The 27462-nt window shown below is 45.0% G+C and overlaps 1 protein-coding gene across 1 annotated transcript; it reads right to left on the reverse strand.

Moving 5' to 3' along the window:
- Positions 1-5665: 5665 nt before the first annotated feature.
- LOC144153460 (uncharacterized) lies at positions 5666-27129 on the reverse strand. Its single transcript, XM_077685106.1, has 8 exons — positions 26881-27129; positions 17024-19722; positions 12402-12452; positions 12248-12306; positions 10004-10098; positions 9466-9534; positions 9328-9388; positions 5666-6415 (listed from the first exon to the last, which is right to left on the reverse strand). Exons 2-8 carry the CDS (start codon positions 19719-19721, stop codon positions 6302-6304), a joined length of 3147 nt encoding a protein of 1048 aa, XP_077541232.1. The 5' UTR covers position 19722; positions 26881-27129; the 3' UTR covers positions 5666-6301.
- Between the last annotated feature and the right edge of the window lie 333 nt (positions 27130-27462).

Raw genomic sequence — 27462 nt, forward strand, 5'->3', positions numbered from 1 at the left:
CTTGAGTTTGAAGACTTTAGAAAACTAAGTGCACATTTCACCGAGATTCTCGAAAATACATTTTTGAAGTCAGGATATTTATGTTGTAGGAAGATCGGTCAAAGTTTAAAAGAAATTTAAATTCAATATACTCGCTCTATGCTTGATTTTAGGTTAAAAAGACCAACTTTTTCGGGCTCATGTTGAGAGTCTGTCTGACTCGGGCTGATATTTAAAAGCATTCTGGCTGCAGCTCGGGCTGGGCTCGGGTTCATATTTGAAGAACATGTCGGTCTCGGGCCAGGCTCGGGCTTTTATCTCAATATTTTGTCGGGCTCGTGCCAAGCCCGGGCACGCCTCTACCGGGTGGGGCGGGGCCGGGCCTAGAAATGGCAGCCTGTACAGCGCTCTACAGTACTCCACTACTCGCGAGCAGGGATGGGAATGGACCGCATGGTCTTGTACAGGGACATAATTAACCATTACAGATTAGAACGGGTTAAATATCCCCCGGCTCACAGTACTCTCAACAAATGGCAGTTTGTAGCATGACGCCTCTTGCAGACAAATACAGACCCCAATCCGGTCATTTACAGTGGAACCCCGATAATACGACTTTCAAAGGACCGCGAGAAAGCGTCGTATGAGCGGGGTGTCGTACGACCGGGGTGCGGGTAAATGTCGGCCTAGTAGACGACCTCACGCGACAGGTGGGCTAAGAACTTACAGTACTATATTTAGCGCGTTTCACGTGAATGGTAGAGACACCCTTTGAACGGTCCCGTGCCGTCGCTATTGGGTCAAAGTGCTCAACACAGATGTTTTCGTTTCCCACAAGATCCAGCAACGCGAAATAGATGGTTCAAAATTCGCGAGTAAACCATGTTGCGGCGAAAATTATAGCGCGGTCTTGCTACAGTGACTTGCTGCGGCGGCCAGCCAGTGGCCCAAAATGGCGGCGCCTGCCTATATATGTCTCCACCTTGTACGGCGGACGTGCGCGAATCGAGGCACCCTAGCAAAGAAAGAAGCGGAGTGACCACGCGGCTTTGAAAGATATAGATAAGCAGAGAGCAGAGATATAGGGGGAGAGAGCGTATTAAAAGGGAGAAACTTGGATCGAGCGGGTAGGGAAAGCTGTGGTCGGTCATCGCCATGCATGGTGTTGCGTCGTGTCTTAGCGTTCGGCGGCGGCTCGATGGGAGCTTCAAATTCACGGTCCGCCTTCCACCTGAACTTTGACTTCTCACGGTTGGCCCGTTGGCGTATCGCTGCGGCGTGGGGCAGCCGAAGGTTAACTCCCGCTCACAAGTTCCCGCCGGTTTGCTTGCATCTGTTCAGCAAGTGGGCTAGCCTGCATGCGGATCTTTGGACATCAAGCAGCGGCAAACGGGGGTTCAGATTAAAAAATGGCCGTGACGCGGCGGCGAAGCGGTGTAAAAGATTGGAAAAATGCCGGTTTATCCGCGCCAGAGTCCGTCGTATGAAGCGGACCACGTGCGCCCGAGCGTCATATATCATCGGGGTTTTTCATGCATTGTTTCTATGGGGTGTTTGCCGGGACCGTGGTGATCCGTCGTAAGAAGCGGGTCGTCGTAAGTTCGTGGGACGTATCAGCGGGGTTCCACTGTACTACAGTCACTGTAAGATGTAAGGGAAAGCAGTACGCCATTGTATTTAGGAGCAGTATACAGAAGTAGAATCTATTAGGTGCTTCTTCGTTAAGACCAAGGAGCAGTGGGAGACCGTTTTGCGAGCTCCGACCCGGATGTCCAGATCCGGGTTGACCGAATGGCCGAAGACGCCGCAGGAACACGAGGACTTCTGGCCGCCGTCTGAGGGGCGTGAAGGGGCTCCGTCTCCTTTTCGTCAAAACCATGCTCGGTAAATCAATGTTGTTTCTTTCTCTCTCTCTCTAGCTGCCGAAATGTCATTAAAATTTGGTTCTCTGGCTTTATAGTTAACACAACTATAAAATACGAGAACAGCGGATCTCATGCACACGCGTGCACAGTAGCACGCGTGTGTATGTGCAGCCAAACAGCCTGGGTGGAACATCTTTTAACATAACGTGTTAACACGAAAGCACGCAGGGGCGGATTATCCATGGTTCAAATGAACCGGGCCCCCAGGCTTAGGGCCCGCCTCCCTGAGGGGTGAAAAAAAGAAGGCAAGCTTTGTGGTTTGGTTCTAAAAAGTTTAACGTTCCCTCTGATTTCCCCTGATTGAAACAGAGATGATTTATTTCAATAATGAATGCTTCGAAAAGGCCGTTCGTTGCACAATGTGCATAATCCCGAAGACCGCTCGCAGTTCTTCAGTCTGAGGTAAAAGGGTTGCACTCGCCCAAAAACATGCATCGCGTAGAGCGGAAGGAGCTGATCCAGCTGATGGACACAGCAAGCAGCCGGACGGCGATTAGTTGAAGGGTCAGCGGAGATCTCATCAACAAACTGTCCCAGCAAAAAGAAGGAAAACGTTTGTAGAAACTTACATACCTTTCTTTCTTAAAATATGAATAAAAAGAGAAAGCTGAGCACGAGGTCGCGGGTTCGATTCCCGGCCGCGGCGGCCGCTTTTCTGATGGAGGCGAAAGGCAAAAACACCCGTGTGTACGAGATTTCGGCGCACGTTAAAGTTCCCTGCAGGTGGTCAAAATTAATCCGGAGCCCTCGACTACGGCGCGCCTCATCACCTGCGTTGCGTCGGCGCGTTAAACCCGACAATCAATCAAATCAAAAAGAGAAAACGTGGTAGTACGTATATACGCCCGATGGCAAGGTTGAATTTTCGCGAAACGCATAACCTATTTTTTACTGCGTTGAAGTACAAAATTTTTATAAAAAAGGTACATTCATTCCGAAATTTAAGATCAGAAAAAGCGTGTGAAATATAAATGTTTCCAGCTCTTATAAAAGTGGATATTCGTATGCAAACATGTAAATGTTTGCATACAACCGGGCCCTCAGCACTGTTAATCCGGCCCTGAGTGCACGTCATTCTTTTCTATTCCACACCTGGAGTCTTTATTTTTCTCTATCAAGTAAATTTAAACTTCAGCTTACCCGCCGCGGTGGCTCAGTGGCTAAGGCGTTGCGCTGCTGAGCACGAGGTCGCGGGTTCGATTCCCGGCCGCGGCGGCCGCTTTTCTGATGGAGGCGAAAAGCAAAAACGCCCGTGTGTACGAGATTTCGGCGCACGTTAAAGTTCCCTGCAGGTGGTCAAAATTAATCCGGAGCCCTCGACTACGGCGCGCCTCATCACCTGCGTTGCGTCGGCGCGTTAAACCCGACAATCAATCAAATCAAAAAGAGAAAACGTGGTAGTACGTATATACGCCCGATGGCAAGGTTGAATTTTCGCGAAACGCATAACCTATTTTTTACTGCGTTGAAGTACAAAATTTTTATAAAAAAGGTACATTCATTCCGAAATTTAAGATCAGAAAAAGCGTGTGAAATATAAATGTTTCCAGCTCTTATAAAAGTGGATATTCGTATGCAAACATGTAAATGTTTGCATACAACCGGGCCCTCAGCACTGTTAATCCGGCCCTGAGTGCACGTCATTCTTTTCTATTCCACACCTGGAGTCTTTATTTTTCTCTATCAAGTAAATTTAAACTTCAGCTTACCCGCCGCGGTGGCTCAGTGGCTAAGGCGTTGCGCTGCTGAGCACGAGGTCGCGGGTTCGATTCCCGGCCGCGGCGGCCGCTTTTCTGATGGAGGCGAAAAGCAAAAACGCCCGTGTGTACGAGATTTCCGCGCACGTTAAAGATTCCCAAGTGGTCAAAATTAATCCGGAGCCCTTCACTACGGCGCGCCTCATCGCCTGCGTTGCGTCGGCGCGTTAAACCCTACAATCAATCAAACTTCAGCTTAAGCACGAGACATTGTAGTACTGCTGATTACTGGAGTTATCCGAGTTGGCAAAGGAACCAGGGATCATCAAGGTCATTGGAGCCCCATTGCGTCGTTTGGTGCCCTTTTTATTGCGCGAGATAAGGAAAATTTTGACGTTATTCCGCAGAGCGCGCGTGAAGATAGCTGCCTTCGCAACGATGCAGATGTTGCCAGGGTGACGTCAACTCCAAGCGCGGCGCACCACTATTCTAGTTCACTCTAGCGCCACCACCTGCCACCGCTTGCACGTGCTGTAGAATGGAGTGTGCAGCTAACGCGGGGCGGCAAAACAAAGCCAAATCAAGCGTGCGCATCGGGCCGAGCATCAAGAGGAACGAGATGCTCACGCATTCTCACAGCTCGCCCACTAAATCTTCGATTTGGTTCGTGCCCTTCTGGTGCGTGAAAAAAAAAAAAATGTCAACGTTAAAACAATTATTTAATTTGAATGTTAATGTACGCGAGATATATTGTGTCGAGGCATCTGGGAAAAAAAACAATTGTTTTCAATTTCGTTACGCACGGGAGGCTTCCTTGCATGACTGAAGCGTACTGCAAAAAGTCAGCAGATAAACGCACATCATGCGGTGAAGCCAACACGATGCGCGTGCCTTGCTGCAAAGCCACCTTTTAATCTTGTATTATTATTTTTACCGTGTATAATTGACCGCTCACGAAAACTTCTGAGGCTGCACGTGTCTTTATAGCACAAAGCGTTGCAAAAAAAAAAAATCGCGGGGTGTGTATCACCAAAACCGCACGCTGTTCAAAACGATTTGGACCGCGAGCTTATACACCTTATCCCTTGGATATGCATCTCGAGTAGATTAGTTTATTAGTAGGCACCATTTTCAAGATAAAAACGACAAGCTTAAATGTCTCACCACTTGGATATGCATTTTGAGCAGATTAGTTATCAACAGGAACCATTTTCAATATCAGTAGAGTCTAAATAAAAGTGTGTGCATGTGTGCATAATCACTCACCTTGTATAACTTCAGTTGAGTGAAAAATTTTATTTGATTTCCTGAACAGCCACCCAATGTACTCAGCAAAGTAATGCTATAACTGAAACTCAACGTATTTTGGAGCTTATGGGCAAGAGAATGCCATTTATTAAGCTTTCCACAATTTTGACCAATACAAACAACTGTAGCCACTGACAAGTGCAAAAAACAGAGCACAGCTGCATTAACAACAGTGTGAATGATGCATGAGAAACCTTTGTGTACACAATAAAAATAAGGCACAAGTTGGCCCAAGGCCGAAGAAAAATGAATAATTGCACTTCAAAACAGGATTCAACAATCAACAACATGAACAATAACAAATAGAACTCGCTGCTTACCCTGAGGTACTACAAAGAGGCACTACAATGAGCGGTTGACAACCTAAATTTTAGAGCTGCACACGCATGCCTCGATGTCTTCTTCAACGCAGCTGTGTTACACACACTACCAAGTACTACAAAACTCCCCCAATGCCCACACACCTCCCCCAGTCCCATGGCATGACTCCTTTTGGAGAAAAAGGACACTGGCCAGAAATTTAAACGAAAGGGCGATTAATCAAGCATTGCCATCCCTTCCCCACCAAAAAATAATTTACATCCCAATGCAATGTTGGCACCGCAATAACAAGGAATGCATCAGTTTTGCACATTGATTGTTTTCTTTGATACACTGAAAAATTTGTTCAGTACATAAGTGGTTTAGGATGGCAGTCAGGAGTCTACACAGCAAAAATGATCAGCAGTTTACGAAAAAAAAAAAGTAGATAGGATCTACCTTTGCTAATCTTCTAAATGCTGCTTGACACCAGTGTGACTGATAGATCAATATTGCAAATATACATGTTTTGTATGAATAATGTGTATATAAGCGATACAGTAGAAGTTTAGTTGCTACATTGTGTTTCAAGGTCTCACCCTCCTCATCTTAATCTGTTCTGGCATGTCATCGACATCATTTAAAGGGGCCTGGATTCTCTAAAACTATACCTCACACTTTGCAACTCGTTATGTAAAAACCTTCCATCTGAATCTAAAGAATGCCACCCTAACACTTCAACACTTAATTAAACTTTGCTTATGCTCCAAAGGACAAACTGCACATAGCCTGTTAGTTTGATTATATGTGATTTCTGAGGTCCTGCATGTCAAAGCGTGTGAGCCTCCAACAAGCTTTGTTTCAAATTCATTGTCTTGCAGGGCCTGCAGTACATAGATCACAGTAAAGTCTTTGGAGTTGTTAGGCAAAGTTCTGCTTCTTGTCATTCATCCCACGCTACAGACCATCATGAGCTGCCAACAGACCAAGAAGAGATCAGGAGCTGTGAGCCACAATCCCTGCTTGTATAAGAAAGCACCACTCATCACAACAAAGGACATTTCATGGACACTCCAATAGCAACAGGAAAACTCAGTCGGCATGGAAAGACTTGGTCCTTGGGCATGTTCCTCTTAAACATCTCGCAGCGAAGTGCCGGCGCATTCCAAGGTCCTGTCGCAGAAGTCTGTACCACCCTTTCACATACTGCAAGGGTTTAATGAACGTTTTAGCAGTGAAAGTGGAAACTCATCATAGAACAGACATGCAATAGTGCTTTGCTTCTCGCACAGTGCAGTAAGCTTCTATAAAAGGAAGGCCCTTGTAGGCATGACAAGCTTCCAGTATGTAGTTATTTTTGGGTTACGTCCAGTGTGACCTGTCCTGGATTGCACTTGCCCGACAAAGCTAACAGAGCTATAAATGAAAGTTCATCTAACTAACACCCCTCCTGCAAACTGCTTTAGCAGCTGTCTTTACACCTGCAACCTGCATATTCAATGGCTCTTAATTCTGCTCTAATCTGCTGCAAAGGCGATCATTTCAAACAACCATCGCTGCCATTCGTACATGGTGATAAACCAGCCACTGCACAGTGGGGAATAGCTAGCACATTAGACTGATAAGGGCATCATAGTGTGCATAATGTGCCTAGGTTCCTCTGCCAGTCATCTTAGATGGGCTTGCTTTCATTTCTAAATTTATACACAGCTTACAACGAAACTTCACAAAAAAGCTGATGTCAACTTCATACTGCACAGCACATTCGCAAAGTTCCAAAACTTTGGTGGCACCAGTGGCAAGGAGCCATTTTGAGTGCCCATTTCAAACACCAAAGTTTAATGAGCTGTAAAATTAGTTCCAAGCGGTGCATCAAGAAACCGATTCTTTTATTGCACTCACCAGGTTTCATAGTGTTGAAAAATGTAAAGATCACAGTGCTATGACTAACTATTTTGTCTACTGTTCCTCCAAAAATGGCTAATTATCTCTAATTATCTTGGTAACTAACTGACTGACTCAAAGAATAATGCCATATTTGAATCAGTGGGGAAAAAGCAGCAAGTCTGACAAGTTTCACAGAGTTTACTTGAAAATTAAAAGTAATAGTTTTAAAAGCTATTCCCCCCTTAAAGGCCAACTGCACTCAAATTTCACCTCGACCAAATTGATTTTTAATGCATAGTAAGTACCCCCAAATCAGCTGGGACACAAATGGTTAGAGCCCCTAGCTTTCCGCGATTCCACAATTCCGCGAAAAATCGCGGAATTAATGTATTTTCGCGGAATTACAAAAACAAAAATGGTCAAAGTGTGGCGCTACTTCCCCAAAACGATATATTTGGTGAAATGTGGCGGAAAAGTGGTATTTTCTAATAGCAAAATGGTTTCTATTAATTGTCTGCAACATTTTTGCGGTTTAAAATTTAAATTTGCATCTGCGTATTCCTACCTTATCAAATAATAAAAGTGGCTAGGTGGCGCGGCCTCCACCCGAATCAAGGGGCTTAGCCATAGCCACAGAAAGAGAACATTGCACACGACAAGGCCTGTCAGATTGCAAACAAATGAAGGGTGCAATGAGTAAAGCGGCTAGCAAGGCGCTAGTATACTAGGAGAACTCTGACACTTGGAAGTTCTTCAAGAGTGTGAGGTGCTTGGATCCCCAGCAAGTTGGGTGTCTCTCATAGAAGAGATCAGAGTTTGGGGCCGTTCCTGGATTTATAGCCCTAGCTGCTGAATGGCAAGTGTACCTGAAGTCTGCCCAAAGCCTCAAGTCTAGTGACAGGGACTTGGCACAATTTCTTTCTAAACAAGAAAATCCAGGTGAAGATTTTGATGTCCTGGCTTTCTGGGCTGGGATGGAACACCTGACTCCAACACTTTCTTCCAGTGCCCTTAAATATCTGTCAGTGCCAATCAACTCTGTTGACGCAGAAAAGTCATTCAGTCGCTATGGTGCCATCGTGGCTCACAGTGCCATTCTCTTGGTGAAGAAAGCACAAAGCATCACCAGATGCTTAGCGGCCCACACCAGCTTCCTTCAGTTGTAAATAGAACCTAGCGTGTTAGGAGTCTGAAGTGTCTAATAAATGAACTGTTACATGTACCTTATGCCGTTTCAATGTTGTCACGGAATTTTGCAGATTCCCCTATCTAGAATCGCAGAATCTGAAATGTTTCACCGCAAAAAGTAAGGGGCTCTACAAATGGTAGCCCCATGAAACGCCTTGTTAATCAGTCAGAAGCGTTTAAGAAAGCTCCGCTGCAGACCACGTTGCACCTGCCGGCGGATTTTGTAAACAGCCATGACACGCCTGTAACGTCCCAGCCGACAGGGGCTTCTTCCTCTGGCCAGCCCCGCAGCCGGAGAACCGGTCGAGCTCTGCCGCGCACGCTTCACCCGTTTGCTGCCCCGTGCACGCATAAAGCTTGCGCGCAGACTTTCTCCCAAGCTGGCGACCATCCGGCCACTCGCTGGACAGCTGCAACGTCACTGCAATGGCGGCGCTCTCCTCGGTTTCGGTTTCAAAATCGCCGATTTTTGCTGGCCGCTTGCGGCGTCCAGGCATGTATTTCAGCTGTTGTATTTTGCATGTTGCTTTGTTTTTAAGCAGACTATACGAAAATAGGGTTTTCAGGAGGTCAAAATTTTGAGTGCAGTTGGCCTTTAAGGCTCGTGTAGAGTTCCTCTAAATCATGCACTGGTTAGCAGCTTTTAGCCCCTGAAGATTTACCTGCATAAAAATGGTACGAAAAAATTTGGCTCATTTGGTTACAAAAAGTCACAGAATTGTCTCCTTTTTGAGTTGCTTGCCTCACATCTGAGGCAAGGAGCCTGCCTCCTGGCTCAACAAGATTTTTCTAAGGCCTCTTGGGCACACACTTTAACCTGGACACTGCACCTACTACACCCACAGTCACAAGAAATTCACTAACATGTGAATCCAATGCAATAGCTTAAGATTTGCTGGCACCACCATTTGAACTTGCTCCATTGCTGCACCCTATGAAGTTGGCTTGGCAATGTGTTGTCATCACCGTGAATAAAATTAGGAGGCCCAAAGAATCATAGGAACAAACTTACTTTCACCAAAATTATTTGACAATTTACTCACCTGGTCAGAGTTCAAAATTTTTCCCATGCCAAATGACATGCTGCCTAGCAGGTCACTGCGCCTGAAATTTTAAAAACCGCCAAGAGATTGAAATTTAATATAAACTATTTTTATCACAAACACCACGAGCAGGCTTACTTGTTTTCAAAATCTCGGTGCCACACTGTCACCAGAAGCCGCTTTGTGGTGTCTTCTGGCATCAGCTCACTGGGCCGGAAATTGCACAAAAATTGTTGCTTCAGTACGGTTTTAAAACAGCCACTGCGTCTTCTCGCGAACTAATTAAACGGATGGCTTGCTAAACATAACATCAAAATACAACTAAAAATTGTAGCGTAACATTTTGCATTTCATACATGCTTCCTACTTTGCACAGAGCTTGACACATTGACTTAGAAGGGCTGACAAAAAAAATGCTGTACCATGTGATGTGTCCTGCACAATGTCTGAGCTACTACCTCCATACAGCTTTGGTGAAAGTGGGATTAAAACACTGGAAAAACAACCCGAGGTTAATTAGCATGCTGAAAACCCAAAGATTACAACTACACTGCAGTACATGAACAGTTGAATGTGCAAACACGAACCCAAAAACTTAGCACAAAAACAGCCTGAATGCACAGGTTGACTATTGCACAGAAAACTAACTGAAGACGTCACAGAAGGTAACACTCACAAAGAAAACTTGTGGTCAAAATCAGGGTTGCGACTTGACTTCACCACAGCCGTTCTCCAGTGAGCCCTTTTAGTGTGGTCAGGTTGGAGGGAAACCTGAAAAATGCAAAACTTCAATACGTCTGTGTCAGCAATGTTTTAAAGGGACACTAAAGGCTGCATGAAATTTTTCTTCAACTGAAATATCATACATTTCGTAGCTCTGTTGGCTTTTGTTCAATGAGCAACGATGCATTATTTGCTGATAAATAAGTAAATAAAGCTGGCATTTCCCTCACCCCTTCCCTTTCATTTTTTTCACGATGTAGCCACTGCATCACAAAATAGGAGCGAAGCCAGCGAAGCCCCGGTGTGGTCTAGAGCGTAAAGGCTGGCATCGGTAGCTTTTACGTCTCCAAGCCATGGCAGGCTACGGCACCAACGAAATGAGAAATGCGTTTAGATGCTCAAGCGGCCGGTGTGCCCCTATTCCGGCATCCCAGACACCATCGAGCCGGCTGTGAGCATGGAGGGCTGCGGTGCAGCCACTTTTGAAGCAACAAGACGGTTTTAAATATCAAGCGTGGCATCCCGGGCTACCGGCTGACGTCAGGAGGGTGCCTTCACTTCAGCTCGTCTGGCGATCACAGCCATCTCGTATTCTTCTCTAGCGCGGCGCGAACCTAGCTTGAAATAAATGCTCTTCACGGCAGCCATGTCCAGTAGTCGTCATTTCCTGCGCTCCCCCTGGCTCAAACATAAAAAGGGCAGCGCAACGCTCGCTACGGATTATCAACGGCAGCCCGAGGTGATGGAAAAGCACAACGGCGGGTCGGTCAGGTGAACACTCGCAGAAAGTTCATTTCACGCGCGATTATGTTAGAACTGGGTGCGCTTTGCCCAATAGAAACATTTTAAATAAAGTGTTACTCCTCCTCCTCCTACTCCTCCCCCTTTGCGCGTGGAGAACGGAAGATTAGAAGGTCAGGCGGGTCGCTTAACCACCTGCAGTGTATCTTGTTCCTTTTGCCGCGTCTAATAAACGGACTTCAGCTGCTTCCTGCCAGGTACACTGCTTGCAGAAGCTCGGCCGCTCACCGTCGTAGGTTACTGACTTCACTAATTTCGCACCAATGCTTTTCGAAAATGAAACTGAAAGCACGATGGTTGACTGAACAGTGAGGAAAGCAGCCTGCCTCACAGTGTATAAAAGCTGTAGTTTGCATTTTTTTAGATATGACGAGCTCACGGAAAGCTTTGATTTACGTTTATTTCACATGCTCAACCACTTCGGAGCTTCTCTAATAAGCTCTCGTGATTCACCACTCTTGTGACGTCACAAACAGTAGTACCCAAAAGACTACAGGGTGTCGTCTCTGTTTTCACGTTTCTGGTGTTTTCTGCCTTATTAAACGACTGCTAGTTGCGAGAATGGTGTATTCAAATTCTCGGCACTGTAATCCATCGATACAGGCCAACTTGTTTTCACTCTTTAGTGTCCCTTTAAACACAAAGTTGACATTAAACTCAGGGACAGTGGCCCCCTGCAGCATTTAAAGGACACTGAAGTGAGCTTTAAACATTGTCTAATAATTACCTCACCAGACCGAAGTCTACACCAGACCCTGTTGAGTGTTTTTTCGACTGATTAACCTAAATTTTCAACAATAAAAGTGCATTCAAAAGTTCTGCTTCCCTCTCCTCCTCCTCGATTCATTGATGTTAGCTATACCTAGTGTCACTAGATAATTTAGTGACTCTAGCTATACCGACACACTGGCAAATCTGCAGGCCTAAATTATATGGACTGTTAGCATGTTAAACATGTCCAAGCTGTGTGCGAACAAGCAAAAGGTCAATACTAACTATGAAGTACGTGAAAATCAAAATTTTTGAAGGCTGAGGTAGCATGAGACAGTGTGACGCCATCACGGTAGTTCATGTGATGGCCATGAATGGTGCATGGTTTTTTTCTGTTCTGCTGTCTATTGCAGATAAACTAAGGCTGTAGGCTTCCCCTAAAAGTATGATGATGGCTGGTGTTTACAAGGCCAACTTGGGCAAATGGAGCCAAACAAGTTATTTAATGAGATTGGTGTATTTTCCTAAAAGTAAAAAAAAAAAAACATGTTAAACAACATGGAGCAGCCACAATAAGACCTTGACAAAGTTGTTTCAGTGTCTCGTTAAGTGCTATTCAAGCACAAAGATACTCTCACAACAGTGAGAGTTTGTAACAGAGCAAAATGTAGTCACAGTTGCGTACCTTGACATAGGAATTAGCAGATCCTCCGTGAGTGGTAACCAACTTGGCAGCGCGAATAACTGTAACAAAAAAAAAAAAAAAAAGAGAGGAGACTCCCTTTGTTATTCTATTGAGATAGTATAAATGTACCCCATGTAATTCCCGGAAAACTCACCATGGACTGTAACGTGCCCACTGTTCACATAGGCGGACAGTTTCAGTTTCGCTGAAAATACAACCAAGGGACAAACAAAATTCCAACAATTAATATTATAATATAGATGACCAAAACACTCGTATAAAAGAAAACAAATAAAACATGTTTTAGACTAGCAAAACCCTAGCAATAAATACGAAAAAGAAAAAAAAAAACAAAGATTTACACCATCTTTTTATGTAGAGGAGGTGTTCTGGTTGCATAGACATTATTTTCACCACGTGTTTACTGGGCTTGGTGGACAGCCAGGACAGCTGGGGGTACTCATCCTTCCCAAGTTAGGTGTTTTAACTCGACAGCATTATTAGGCCCATTTTTCGATTTCCCCGTGGCTCCTAGCTGTGCTCATCAGGTGTCCGTGGAAATATGTCACCGCTGCCACCCGGAAACTACCACCGAGGCAGCAAGGTTTGATTGCTCCCCTGAATCTTCAATTTAGCGCAGCGGCAACAGAAGTTTGGAAAGGAGGACAATGATACTATGGCGAAGACGAAAGAAAGGACATTCGTTTTCAGCAGGTGCAGCACCTGTGCGTTGAAGTTTGTTCTATGCCCAGTTGGTGGTAGCATGCTCGGCAGACGCGGTCGCCAGCCGTGCCCGCAACTTATGCCACCACACCTAAGCGTGTTCCCACCAGAAGATCAAAATATAAATTTCTGGTAATTCACGCACCGAAGCTACACCTGGACTACGAGGCACGCCATAGTCAGTCACCGGAATAATTTCACCACCTTAGGATCTTTAAAGCGGGCTGAAATCTCGACACGTGGGCGTTTTCGTTTTCTGCTTCCACCAGAAAAACAGCCGCCACGGCCGAGAATCGAACCCACGTCCTTGGGCTCAGCAGAGCAATGCCTTACCCACTGAGCCACCACGGTGTTTTCCACCGGAACTGTTGCCACCACCAACATTGGGTCACCTAACTACAACAGGGAGCAAAGGATTAGCACCAGTCTCTCAGAAATTAAGGAAGGATTATAGGCAGACAAGAACTAAAGTAGAACCTGCTATACAGCGTCTATTCACATAAATTTTTAAAATACTTTTCAATATTCCCACAGTTCTTTCTTGGCTGCGAGCTTGGAAAACGACAGGTGGTGCCACGCAGCTAGGTTAAAAATCACCCTAAAAATAAGCACAGATGTGTTTCCAGATAACAGTCACGTAAGGATGCTTAGCATGGCTCTAGAGACAAGCGGTAGTGCCAAACCCACAATTGCCAAAAAAAAATATTTAGCCTGAAAAGAAACTTGTTAACCAATTGCTCAGATTATAAATGGCCTAACCAAGACAAGAGCAGGAAAGAAAGAAGAAGGAATGATAATAGTCATGCAGCCAGTGATCATGAGCCGAATATTGCGGAGCCCACTGTACCACAAATTTACCCGCACCAAAGAAAGTCAAAGATACACCAGATACAAAGATACAAAGGGTCTAGAAGAAGGGGAAAGACATTAAACCGATGAAAGGATAAAATAATATTCGGGGCAAAGAATGAACTCGGAAAGTGTAGGACAGGAGCAGGTAAAGGTCAATGCGACAGTCCCCCTGCAGTAGCCCTAAATAGGATGCTAGTGATAATGGCGGTGAATATGTCCTCGAATTGCGTCTTCCTAACGCAATTCAAGAAATCGGAGAAACCACTCTTCTGGTACTAAGAGAGTGACTGGAAAAAAACGGGAGGGGCCATCGTATCAAAGACAGGCAACCCTTCGCCCCTTTTCAAAAGAAGCTACTGCACGCCACGACAGACATGGCACCGATCCACTGGCTCCGCATAAAAACTCTCCTCTACCAAAAAATACGCTTCCAATCCTATACTGGAAGAGCCGATATGGCAGGATCAAGTTCACTCGGGGTAAATTCCAAAATCAGCCCCAGTAAGTGCCAAAATCAGACCACTAAACCGACACCGGGATGTACGAAAGCACAAGGCTGCAGATGTCGTAGATGACCACTCTGGCAATCTGTGTCACTGCACGTCCCTCCTACATACAGGAACAAAGAAACTGATATTGGAGACACCCTTTTGGCAATTTGACTAGTGGAATTATCGAAAAGAAGCATAAACATCATTACATACTCTGAAAGGGCGTTATACTGTTTTCTACAGGTAAACTACCCAACCGTTTCGGTAAGATATTGCCATCCACAATGCAGAAAGTATAACAACTTCACCTGGACACCCCGACACAATGGTCTGACCAACAGCCACATAAACTCACATACTGTGCTCCTTGTGACCACGACTACCACCACTACCGCACTTCCCTCCTCCGAAAACGTTAAGAATGAATCCTCATTCTATTCCTAGGAACCCGATCTTTCCCCTTGCTAAAACGAGGTCTCAATGCCGAAGACTCACAAACTCTGTGGACAAAAAACCAACACAAGTATCTGCACATCTGTGTGCGTGCGACTTAAACCTCTGCTAAAATCGGGGAAACATCCACCCTCTTGCACGCAACCTAGCCATGAACAGGGTATGGGTCAGGGGAGAACAACTCAAACATTACATATTCCACTTCTCCGAGACATGGGAGGCAGGTTGGACCAGCTCATTACCTCAAGACCAGGGCGAGCTGATTAAGAGGGCCAGGGAAGGAGCTGCTGCACCTGGTGCACTAGACTTTAGGTTCCATCCTTGAGCTCCCTACCATCTTTTTGCCCCATTTTCCTAAACCCCAATGATTTCTTCCTCAACCAAGATCTTCACTCTCTCTAGCTCTCTTCGCAAGAAGAAAAAAATGTTCAGGCTGGCCTAGACATCATAGAATAAACCCTTTGAAACACTGACACTGACGCCTGCTCGCTCAAACTCACCAACACCTCGCACCTAAAACCTTTCACGCTCACATTTTAAGCCACAGAAACGTAGTGAGCCTTTGTCTTTCCTGGGCCATGGCGGTTAATAACCCTTGTTGCTAGCCTTTTTCTCTTCGATGACCTCTCGTGCTAATGAAGCAAGCATCGGAAATGCAGCAACTGTGTATGAAAACGCTTGATGGGAGCCGAAGTATCGCTATCGTGCCTTACATTTTAGGATCCAAAAGTAGATGTCTCCGCAGCTTTCCTTTTTTTTGTCTAAGCCGTTGAAAAACATACTGGCATAAAACGTACAGGTCACTGAGTGACCACCATACTCTACACACAAACTGGCTGGAGAGAAACTCTGAAACTTCACTGACAGAATTGACTAAAATTCACTCATTATTTCTGAAATGATCAATTTAGGCTTCCAATTAGTACAATAATAAAATGGAGACAGCCCTACATCTAGACTGGACTGGGTTGCCTCAGAATAAGTTATCCTAATCTGAGCAAGAATGTGGAAAATTTTGCACCAATAGGGCATAGAGCTTAATTTTGTACAGGTCAACATGAACCTGCGATGGCCTGAACTCATCCTGACAAAGAGGTCCAGCAAAGCTCAACAGGCAAGCTGGGGCCTGAGGCAGCACAATAATCCTAAACAATGTCTGTCACAGTCCCATGTGTCCACTTGTGCCTTGCCATGTGGTCCAAACACCACGCACAGTTGCGTTGGGTTCAGTTTCTTCGAGCAATGAAAGCTGAAAATTTCAGGCTCTGTAACTCGGAAAAGATTTATTCTTTTTCAAAGCAGCCGACGAGACTAGTCTATCTGAGAGACTAGTTTCTCCACTGGAACCAGAGGACAATGGTAATTCCCCTAACTAGCAAGCTTTAGTGAATTAGACTAATCAATTATCTTCATGGTTATTCCATCTCTCCTGGCATCACCGAAAATTGAGAAAACACACTTGAAACAGTATTCATGAAACTGCAACCCCACTTATCTTGTTCTTAAAAATTGGGATCTCGCTAGAAAAAGTTTCTGCATGTCTGCATGCATTTCTGCATGCGTGTGTACATGTACAAATCGTGTCAGATACTTCGATTGAACGCTAAATTATATCCCCACTTATATTCCATATTTGCCACATGCTTAAAAGCTGGTACATTGAAACTTAGTGCGACAGAGCCACACAAAGGCACTGACCACAAGTTTTTTGAAACACGGCTGAATAATGCTGCCAGTATTAATTAAAAACAGAAGTGCTGGATTACAGACACTTGGCACACACAATAAAACCACATTAGTAAGGGGCAACTGAAGCTGCAGTTAAACAGAAAAAGTAGCCACTTTTTTAAATAACTGCAGACAGTATTGAGCAAGGGGGGGGGGGGGCAGCAACATTGATGCATGTTTAATATGTTTAATGTTTTTTTTTGTTTTCCCTGGGAATGTTTTGATTAATGTCAGTTGTTTCAAAAGCCATCCCATTTGCTGTGCTGGTAATTGCGACTCCTCTTTACCCCATACACAAGAAAATGTACTTTTTTGTATTTGTTTTTGTATCAAAAATATTTTTAAATAGCACTCAAGATACACATTGCAGTGGCTGCAAAGTGGACAGAAGATAGCTCAGCAATTTCTCAGCAGTTTTGTTAGCAGGAAAAAAAAAAAAAAAAAGGACCAGCCGGGAAATTTAAACAGCACTATCAAAGCATGCAGTTCACGCTGTTAGTCACATGCACAATTGTGCAACAAAACACACCTTTCCCACCGAACATTTCGGCCGGCTTGAACTTTCTGGGCGTCTTCACCAGTCTCGGGCACCTCGATGGCAGCTTGATGGGAGGTGTTATGCCCATGCCTTTCCTGATAACCTCCTCGAGGATGTGCTGATCGTCACTTCCTTCACTGTCGCTCGAAAAGCAGTGTTCCTGCACGTCTTCAGACATGCGCGGATTGAGCTCAGACGGCTCTTCTTCCTCATCCAGATCAGCCGCAATGGGTGCATCAGACGGCGGTGTCCTCTCCCAACCATCCGGAGGCAAGCGGCTCGGTATACTCCCTACACTTGAGTTTGAGGAGTCCAGCTCGGGCATCACGAGTCCGAAACTTGTCGCAGCCTGTGTTACAGACGGACCATCCTTAGGTCCTTCATGGTCATTTTTAGTCTCCTGCAAACCTAAGCTGGAGATAGATGACATCAACTTGTGTGAGACATCCTGGACTGAAAAGTTGGAGACTTTTTCTGACTGGCTGCTGGAATCCTCAGCATGGTGGCTTTCAGCAGTCTGCCAACACTCCGCAGTGCTGTTGCTGCTGCACTGACTGCACGACCCTGCTGGTGCCAAGTCTCCGTTGTTTCCCGTTAGGTCCACCAAGGAGCCGTGCTGCGAAGAGGCTTCGTTCTGGCCTAAGCTCACCCTCTTCACAAGCTTTATGAAAGCTGTTGAAACTCTCAGTTTTGCTGGACTGCTGCTTTCCACCAGAGAGGGAAGGGATGCAGTTCTTTCCAGGCCACCCACTGACTTAGGTGAGAGTGCAAAGTTGCCAACAAGGCAATCGGCAGTGCCTGTCATTTGATGCAAAGCTTCCCTAGCAGAACAAGACTGATGGGAGAGTGCAATACCACTGTCTGTCCTGGCTTCTTCAGCAGTGTCTAGCATGATATCAGCGGCCCCTGACTGGCATGATGAGAGGAGAATATACTTCCCAGGTGAAGCAGCTGCCTTACTTTGTGTCTGCTCGTGGAGCGACTCCACTGACCGTGCTCTGTTCAACTGTGGAATTGAGTTCATCGACAAGAGCTTCTCAATGCTTGCTCTTACTGCTTCTTCGACGACTTTGGTTATTTCTTTCTGGCACTGAAATGGCTGTTTTGTACTCGTGCAGCACTTACTCACTCGGTTCTGCCCTTGTTCCACTGGTGCGCCTCTGCGCGACGAACCTTCCATCCTTTCAGCAGCGACCTTTGGTTTGTCCCCAGTATTTTTGAATTGACAGCATTTGCAATGGTGACTTGACATGGTGGCACGCTTTCCACTTCTTGACATACAGTAATTGGATGGCTCAGGTTGCGCGCTGTGTTGATGATCATTCCGACACTTCCTTCCGGGCAACTGCTTTACAGCAGCATTGAACTTGAGAAGGCATCTTTCACAACTGCAATTCAAAACAGTGGCTTCATCATCTGCCCCAACGTCAGATTCTGCAGTTGTGCAATTTTTCCTTAGCCTTTGCACCTGCGATGGGCAGCCAAGGAAATAGCTGGGGTTGTGCTGAATGTGTGGCCTGACAGGCTTTTTCAGCTGCGGAAAGTTTGAGGGAATTTCTCGCGACTGCACGCTGGCTTTCGTGCAGGTTTTCTTGTGCTTCTCAGCAGGATACTGCTTGTTTGTGGCTGCTGTTTTTGAGGGCAAAAAGCGGTCACCATTCACACTGTTGCGCACAGAATGTACAGGCCCACAGGCAGCAGTTTTTGCCCCAGTGGGGTTGCGTGCAGCTGCCGGCATCCTCAGTTGAGGAACAGGGGCGGTAGCTTTGGCAAGGTGCGCTTTTGCATGTGCCAGCTTGGCAAGATATGTTCTCGGTGGAACCTTAGGCGCACAATCCACAGACTTCGGAATGGTCTCCTCCACAAACCTGCAACTCCTCCGCTGCTCCTTCTGCGTGCAGAGCAGAGTGTGCTGTGCTAAAGGTACACTTCTCCGGCCACAGTTGGGCATTGTCCAAATTTGTGACTTCCCGTCTTTTTCATTCCTGGCAACTCTCACGACTGGCGATAATGGTGGCAAATCTTGCTCCTTGCTCATTCGCGGTAGCTGGCCCAATTCTGTAGATGTCCTAGGAAGGCCAACACTGTTCACTGCTGCCCTCCAGTCTTCCTGCTCCTTCACCAGACTCCTCCGATTTTTTGCATGCCTAGCTGCACTCAAAACAATCTCTGAAGCAAGGTTGCCATCAGAGCTGCCTGTGGAACTGCAATCTACATAGCTTTTGTTCCTTGCACCAGTTGATGGGACCAAGTTTTCTTTGTTGGAGGAGTAGCAGCGACGGTGCGAGTGCAACTGCAGCTCTCTTTGATGTGTCTGCATCTGTTCAGAGATTGGGATTTTGCTTGGACTTCCCAAAAGTTTGGCTCTAAGGGCACACGCCTTTTTTGACCTTCGCTCAGACATGCTCTTTTCACTGAATGCCTGGGCCTTCGCTTCTTCTGCCCAAATTTTTCGTATTGACATGAGAGACCCTCTCGCGAAGTCCTGGCTTCCATGATCATCCGCTTCTTCAGGCTTTTCATTTTTTCTGAAACCAAGGCTTCTCCGGTAAGAGCGGAGAAATCCCTTTGGCTGGCAGGAGGTTTTCTCAACTTCTTTGTCTTGAGGAATGGATGTGCTCTTCGGAATTCTAAACGATCGTAGCCAAGACGGTAGCTTCCGTGAAACAGGAGTCTTTTGGCCATCCATTCTTAAAAAAAGACAATACAAAGTTATAGCAGCGTCAACTTCCCTTACACAGCTTTTCATTTAATGCTAACAAACATAATTGAGCTCCACCAACAGAACAATTGCAATGCAGTGGAAACGATTCACTACAGCATGAGCTGTCCGCTTAGGATGGGAGGCCTATGAACAGCACTCAATCCTGAACATTCCTAATGCTCTGATTCAGGAAGGAGGACCAGAGGGCAAGAAAACTCCCTAAAGATGCACAAAAGTTAAGTTGCAAGAAGGAAAAATACAAATTACCATTCTTAGTACACTCACAATCAGCAGAAAACACCTCTTTACCATGCTCCTGCAACAGTAAATTTTTTTGGCAAAAGAACCTTAGCTTTGAAAGTAAAAAAAATAGCAAAGACTGATGCGAAATTAGCAAACCAGTAAGGTAGCCTAACGCTTCGTGCAGCGATTGTACAAAACATATATGAGTTCACAGGAAAATTTTACGACAGATGCAAGAAAGTGTTTACATTTGAACTGCTCCCAAGTCATTTACAGTGAAAAAATAAAATGTTCATGTGTCGAGATCTCGGCACAAGTTAAAAACCCCTGGTGGTCTAGCATAATTCGCAGCACTCCACTTAAATGCACCTCATAGCACAGGTACACCTTGGGTACAAGATTAATTGTACCCTTGAGCTTCTTAAAATAACTATAACTATTAATCTTTCCAGCATTGGGTTTTTCTGGAGGTGGTGCACCATGAGCGTCCTACTTTTTTTTTCTGTTCTGGATTTTGGAATCAATAATGGAACATGTCTGGGTACAGATTGACATAGCTGAATGGAAATGAAAAAAGATTCCAACACCTCAGTCATCAGTTAAAACTTAAAAGCAAAAAACAAGTTGGTCTATATTAACTATAACACCTAGTTTACAAATACAACACATTTGGTGACAACAGCTCTTCGATAAATCAGACATTTACAAAAATACAACAAATATCACTGCCTTTACTATTTTCCGATCATCACAGGCCGCATGTGGTAGGTGGAGCTTTTAAAAATGCCAATGACAAAAGCCACTATGTGTGCTTGCAAATATGCGAGCAATGCAGGCAGCACCAACTAGCCCAACAATGCACTTTAAGATAATGCAGGCAATGGTTTTTGGTCCTTAACTTTTACTATGGCGGTAGAATGAATTGGTGCTATGCTCTTGATTAGCATCATCACATGCACATCCCCATGAGCAATGGTCGTACTATTACCTGGTTTATTATCTGTATTTACCAGGCAGTAAAGCCACAGCTTTGTAGCCGCAGCGTAGAGTTTGGTCTACTGTGCACAATTACTTGAACCTAAGCGCGAGTCTTCGGTTTTTGCTACGGGGTAGTAGTACGGTTCGATAGCTCTTGTCCTCGCGTAGCTTGTGGGGGTCCCCTGCTATCCTGTATGCTAGTGCACGAAGAAAACTTGATGAACCTTGCCTTGAAGCAATGTAAGCTTACCAATATATAACTTTTTTTTTTTTAATACAGAAAGCCGCTTCCGCCAATTGCAATCTATTCAGTCACTGAAAAGATGCACTTCCATGTCACGCTAGCAGCTGGTATAACCAAGTACACGCCCCAATACCGCAGTGGCTAAAGTATTGCACTACAGAGCACAACACTGCGAGTTCGATTTCTAGCTATGACAGCCGTATTCCCAATAAAGGTCCCCGTTTCAACACTTCAACGCACATTAAGAATCCCCCGGTTGCTTAAATTAACCCAGAGCCTACCACTATACTGCGACTGGTGTGCCTTACAGCACAGCCGCAGGAAGCTGCATAAAACCCAACTTAAAGAAGAAAAATGCCACACACTTCGTCCCAAGCATGGCCAACAGGGAGTAACTCTCGGTGCCTCACTCAACCCACGTATTAAGATTAAGACATTTTGGGTTTATAAACTTTTAGTGCAAACAGCATTCCGCTTCAGCTAATAGTTAGGACACACATTTGTGCAGGTTTTTCCAGCACAACTGCGGCGCCATGCAAAAAAAAATTGACCCAAAGGACGCTTGCGAGGAAAAATGTGACATCCACCTGAAACGCAGCTTTCTCAGCAACTTCGTAGTTGAAGAAAAATTTGTCCTGGTCCAGGATTCGAACCCAGGACCACTGCCTGCTGGTAGAGCAACTGCCCTGGATAGGCAGTCATTCGAATCCTGAATTCATCCTTAACCAGGATGAATTTTTCAACTACGAAGTTCCTAAGAAAGCTGCGCAGCTTTAGTTTGTAGCCATATGGCTGAATTTTAGGTGGATGTCACATTTTGCCTCGCAGAAACTTACTCCACCTTGGCGATTTCCCCTCAACTGGTCGATTAATACTAAGACCGCTAGTGAAGTGGTGAAGCCGGAAAATTGTGTGCCTTGCGGCACAGCTAGCTTTTATTTTTTTTATTATTTGCAAGTTTCGACGGTAAAATTGCACATCAAATAATGTTTAATAGCGGACACTATTTGCGAAGTACCTGAAGTTTGAAATATTCGCACATCAAACAGCATTCCTCAAACAGGATCGATAGGATTCAGCTCAGTTCACAGAACACGTATCAAAAAGCACACACCTTGTTAAGAAATGGAGCAAGGATGCCAAGAGGCCCTTTTGCAGGATATTCTTTTTTAATGGGAGCAAGGGTAGGGGAAGACTGTCTAAATAACGCTTGTTCACAGCACTTGTTAATAAATTTTCCTGTGTAACTTCCCATGCCGTTAACTACAATATCACCACGCCTGTACGAGGCATAGTATAAAAGACTAATGCTAGCATCCTTTGCGGACATCATCCCACACTGCTAGCTGTGATCAGCAGAACACGGCTTTCGCAACTTACTTTTCTTTTCATGGGCCGACCAGCAAGTGAATAATATGAAGACAGATTTGATTGGTTGATTGATTGATTGTATGGTTTGACGCGCCGACGCAACGCAGGCGATGAGGCGCGCCGTAGTGGAGGGCTCCGGATTAATTTTGACCACCTGGGGATCTTTAACGTGCGCCGAAATCTCGTACACACGGGCGTTTTTGCTTTTCGCCTCCATCAGAAAAGCGGCCGCCGTTCCTGGGAATCGAACCCGCGTCCTCGTGCTCAGCAGCACAACGCCTTAGCCACTATAAAGACAGATGCTTGACACCTTATGTTTTCTTGCTCACCAAATATCCCCAAATTAGCAGTGCTACCTCATCCGGAAGCAAACACCATCCTGGATACCCGAGAAGCTGCAATAGATAGGTGCAACTACGCTAAAAGTGCTCTTTGGGAAATGAACAGCACTCCCTCACCAGAGGAGGCAGTAGTAGTGGGCACCAACCTCCCATGACCAATCAACGCAACTCTCAGCCCTCAGTTCCCAGCAGCTGTCGAGACCCTGACCACGGCAGTGGTCAGTACAGCGATAGAGCAGAGTGTGCTAAGAATATCTGTCATAAAAATAATAATAATAAAAAATGGGGAGGAAAAACGCGCTCTCTGTTTTCATAATTTTTATCTATGCAAGTTTACCAACTCATCCAGCTTTCCTCATTACTTAAGGATCACTGGGTCTGGACATGCTGTCCCTGGAACTTGAACTTGGCAAAATTCAATGCACCAACTCTCTCGTGAGGAAAGCTTAGCTGTATAACTAGAGGAGCTCTCGCACAATAAGTGGGATATACCATAGTATTAAGAGAGGTCAGAACAGGAGAAGGCTTCATGGAGTCGAGTAACAGACATATTCTGTGCTAATGAGGACCTCAAGAGAAAAAGGAACAAAAAGTTTTAGAATGCCTGGTGACAAGCACCAGAGCCAATTACAAGATTCCTTTTTCAACGGCATACAATTCTCAACAATTTTTTAGATGATTCCCACAATCAAAAACATCCCTACCAGGTGGGCTTTTGTGAATTGTGAACAAGCCAACCAACCAGCCAGCCCCCCCCCCCAACACTATCAGGCAATTCTGACTTGATAAACCATTGCGTTTAACTGCCTGGTGACAGACACTGGAGAGGTAATATCTTACTGAAAACAGTTCAGGAAACAGTCAAGAACTTAAGTACACCGAAAAAAAAAACCTGCTTGTGATTGGTCATGCTGCTGGTCATCAGCCAATCACTGACAAGCTTTATTTTAAATGATGTTAAATTCCCCAGAATTTCCAGGAAATTTCTCAAGGTCAACAATGTCACTGCCTCAGAATGAAAGGAACAACGCAAGGCAATTTTAATTTGCCTAAGAATTAGAAAGGAAAGTTTTCTTTCCTCAATGGAAAAATGTTTTCTCATTAGGAGCTCTTGTCGGACTGCAGACTGACTACATTTGTGTGTAAAAGGAGAAACAAAAAGTGCAATGGCAGAAGCGACGCGTGCGATCAGTCAAGTAATCAACAGGTAATTCATGCAGCTGAAGAATTACTGTCATTTTGCAAGTTGAGACAGTTCCTTGAGACGAGCAGTTTCTTATGCATCTCCCCTCCCCCCCTCCCCCCCCCAAAAAAAATATAGCAAATAAAACTTCCCTACACTGGGCTAACCACACACACACACACACACACACACACACACACACACACACACACACACACACACACACACACACACACCCACACCCACACCCACACACACACACACACACACACACACACACACACACACACACACACACACACACACACAGTCGGACACGGATATATCGAATTATTGTCTATATTGAACTGTGAACATCCCCTTGGAAACCCCTTGCAAAAGTATAGCGCTGTTGTACGCGTATATCGAACTCTTGATCACGGACGCATTCAATGTATCGAACGCTGCGCCCCAATTGCCCCTGCAAGTGCGCTTCTCCTGATGCGATGGATGTGATGATGATGGCGACTTCTCCTGCCGCGTTCGGTTTCTGGCATGTTTTCTGCATGCTCTAGCGGTTTTCAGTGGTTGATCGCGCAGGGGGACCCAAGTGGCATGTTACGCGTTTTTGTCCACGGCCCACGTTTCGGAGCCATTGTCACGGAAAAGCGGAAGACTTCGGATTTGTTAACTTATGACGCAGAAAATGAAGCAAGCGAAGCTTACAGATTTTGTCGTTTGTGTTAAATTGTCGTTATCATAGCGGTGTGGCTTTGAATTTACCAGGCTGTGAGGAACAAATCGGTAAGGTACCACTTGTAGCGACTTTGAAAAGCTCTCAGTGATGTGCGGAGTTTTCAGATACGCTTCAGATAGGCATATTTCATATTTCGAATTATCGATATATCGAACTATTTTATGATCCCCTTGGAGTTCGATATATCTGTGTTCAACTGTGTGTATATATATATATATATATATATATATATATATATATATATATATATATATATATATAAGACAGAAATAAAGTTTAGTTTTGCGGTCAAGAAAACCTCGCAAAGCAAAGGGGAGGATATGGTAGGTCATTGAACCAGATAAAGAATTTGGAAAGAAAGAAAGCGGAGAAAAAGTGCCCGCCAGGTGGGATCCGAACCCACGACCTCCAGAATACCGGTCTGGTGCGATAACCACTACGCTACCGGCGGGCCTATTTTCCCCTCCACTTTCTGGGGTATTTATGTCAATGTAATTTTTTCCTGTGCTTGGGGGTGGTAGCCAGCACCACTCCGACTACTCGGGGTGAAGGGGACCTTCTTTTTTGACCCCCGGGCCGTGACTCGAGTGTCTACGACATGTCGAGAGTGGTCGACCAGCGTTGAATATATATATATATATATATATATATATATATATATATATATACACACACACACACACACACACATACATACATACTTGGAGGCTCACTAAGAGGGTCCAACTTAAATTGAGGACGACTCAGCAAGCAATGGTGCGGAAGATGATAGGTGTAACATTAAGGGACAAGAAGAGAGCAGAGTGGGTCAGGGAACAAATGCGTGTTAAGGTCATATTAGTAGAAATTAAGAAGAAATGGACGTGGGCAGGGCATGTAATGTGAAGGCAAGATAACCGTTGGTCATTAAGGGTAACAGAGTGGATCCCTAGAGAAGGCAAGCGTTAAAGGGGGTGGCAGAAAGTTAGATGGCCAGATGAGATCAAGAAGTTTGCGGGGATAAATTGGTCGCAGTTAGCACAGGAACGGGGCAATTGGAGATTAATGGCAGAGCCCTTTGCCCTGCAGTGGGCATAGATAGGCTTGTGGCATATCTATATATATATATATATATATATATATATATATATATATATATATATATATATATATATATCATCATCATGACAAACCTTTCTGGGCTTCATAAGAGGGAATAAAAGTTGCACCACCCAGATATACCTTTAAGTCGACTTTCGCGGAAAGTGTAAATATGTTATTTTCTGCACTGACAACTTTGCCCACTCGTCGTATTTTACGTTTCTTCTTAACCGCGAAATTTTTGCGGTTTTTTTAAACAGTACTTCGTTCAGTATTTTGTGAGGCAAAACGCCGTTCTACGAAAAATTAATCTCAAACCGCAGTTAGAAAAAAAAAAAGTGGGTGCGGTGGCCTCCCCGCCCACTTTCTTTTTTTCTCGGGCAAGAAAACTGTTGCAAGTCAAGTTGAACCTGCTGTTGAAAAAATAGGCCACAGAATGGAATTTAAGGTCAACTGTAGGCGCCAACTAGGAAAGCAAGTCTTTGAAACGACAATCATTAGACGTTCCGGTGGTCGCTGCTCACGCGACTGGCCGATTCGTACAAATCAAACGCGCAATTTGCCACTTCCCGCAATTTGCACTTCTTGATTACCACAGGTACGTTCAAATTGTGTTTAACAACGAATAATATGACGCCTTTCGTAGGCTGATGGAAACGTTCTGTTCTGTTTCGTGACTTGCGCTTCCAACTAAATAGTTTGTTAACGCCTCATACTTCGGGAGGCGTATTCTCAGCAACACACCATCATAACGTGGCGAAAATGTCATTGCAAGTCAGCCAAGGGGTCACTACTGCGCACACCTGCCAAGGCCACGGTATAGCTAATGGCCTAGGCATGCGTGAGGTTTTCAAATGCCAGGCAATAAAAACCGCCAAATGCACCTAAAAGTAATAAATGGTGGACAATCATAAGGGGAAGTACACAAACGAAAAACAAAACCTGGCCACGATTTGGCCAAGACCTACCTGGAGATGCGCCATGCACATTTGTCAGTTTACGCATGTAGCGACGGCAACATGGTAACGACTCCTGCTTCAAGCCTAGGTAAGTTTACACAAGACTACTAATACTGCTAATACTGTCACCATGTTTACGAGGGGCATTTCATGCCATATCCGTAAGATTAGCAAGATCACCTGGCTACCAATCAGCAGGTTTACGCATTCAAATTTTCGCCCGAGCTGTCTGATTGGCTGCCACAATTGCAAAAAAAGAAATACAACAGCAGCAACTCTACGAGCAGCAGCGCCAAAAGGTCAGGACGGAGAGGACGGAAGCGTACATGAGCAGTAGAAACAGTTGACGGCATAGAAATTCTGTAATATTTTTCAAAAAGCGTTAAAAGCTGCTTTAACACGCTAATAAGACCGTTACCGTGCAAGGGCGCAAGGACTTCCTTTGTAGCATGTAGGTTTTGGACCATGCTTCGGACAGACGGTGATAGGTTCTTTTTGTTTGTGTGCGTCTCCCACGAAGTAAAGAAACCATAGTGAACTAGAACCTGCTAGAACATTGTATGGCACATTAACTGCTATGGTATCTCCAAG

The sequence above is a fragment of the Haemaphysalis longicornis genome, unplaced genomic scaffold, assembly GCF_048455015.1.
Source record: "Haemaphysalis longicornis isolate Haplotype H1 unplaced genomic scaffold, Haemaphysalis longicornis Haplotype H1 scaffold_1, whole genome shotgun sequence".
NCBI lineage: Eukaryota > Metazoa > Arthropoda > Arachnida > Ixodida > Ixodidae > Haemaphysalis > Haemaphysalis longicornis.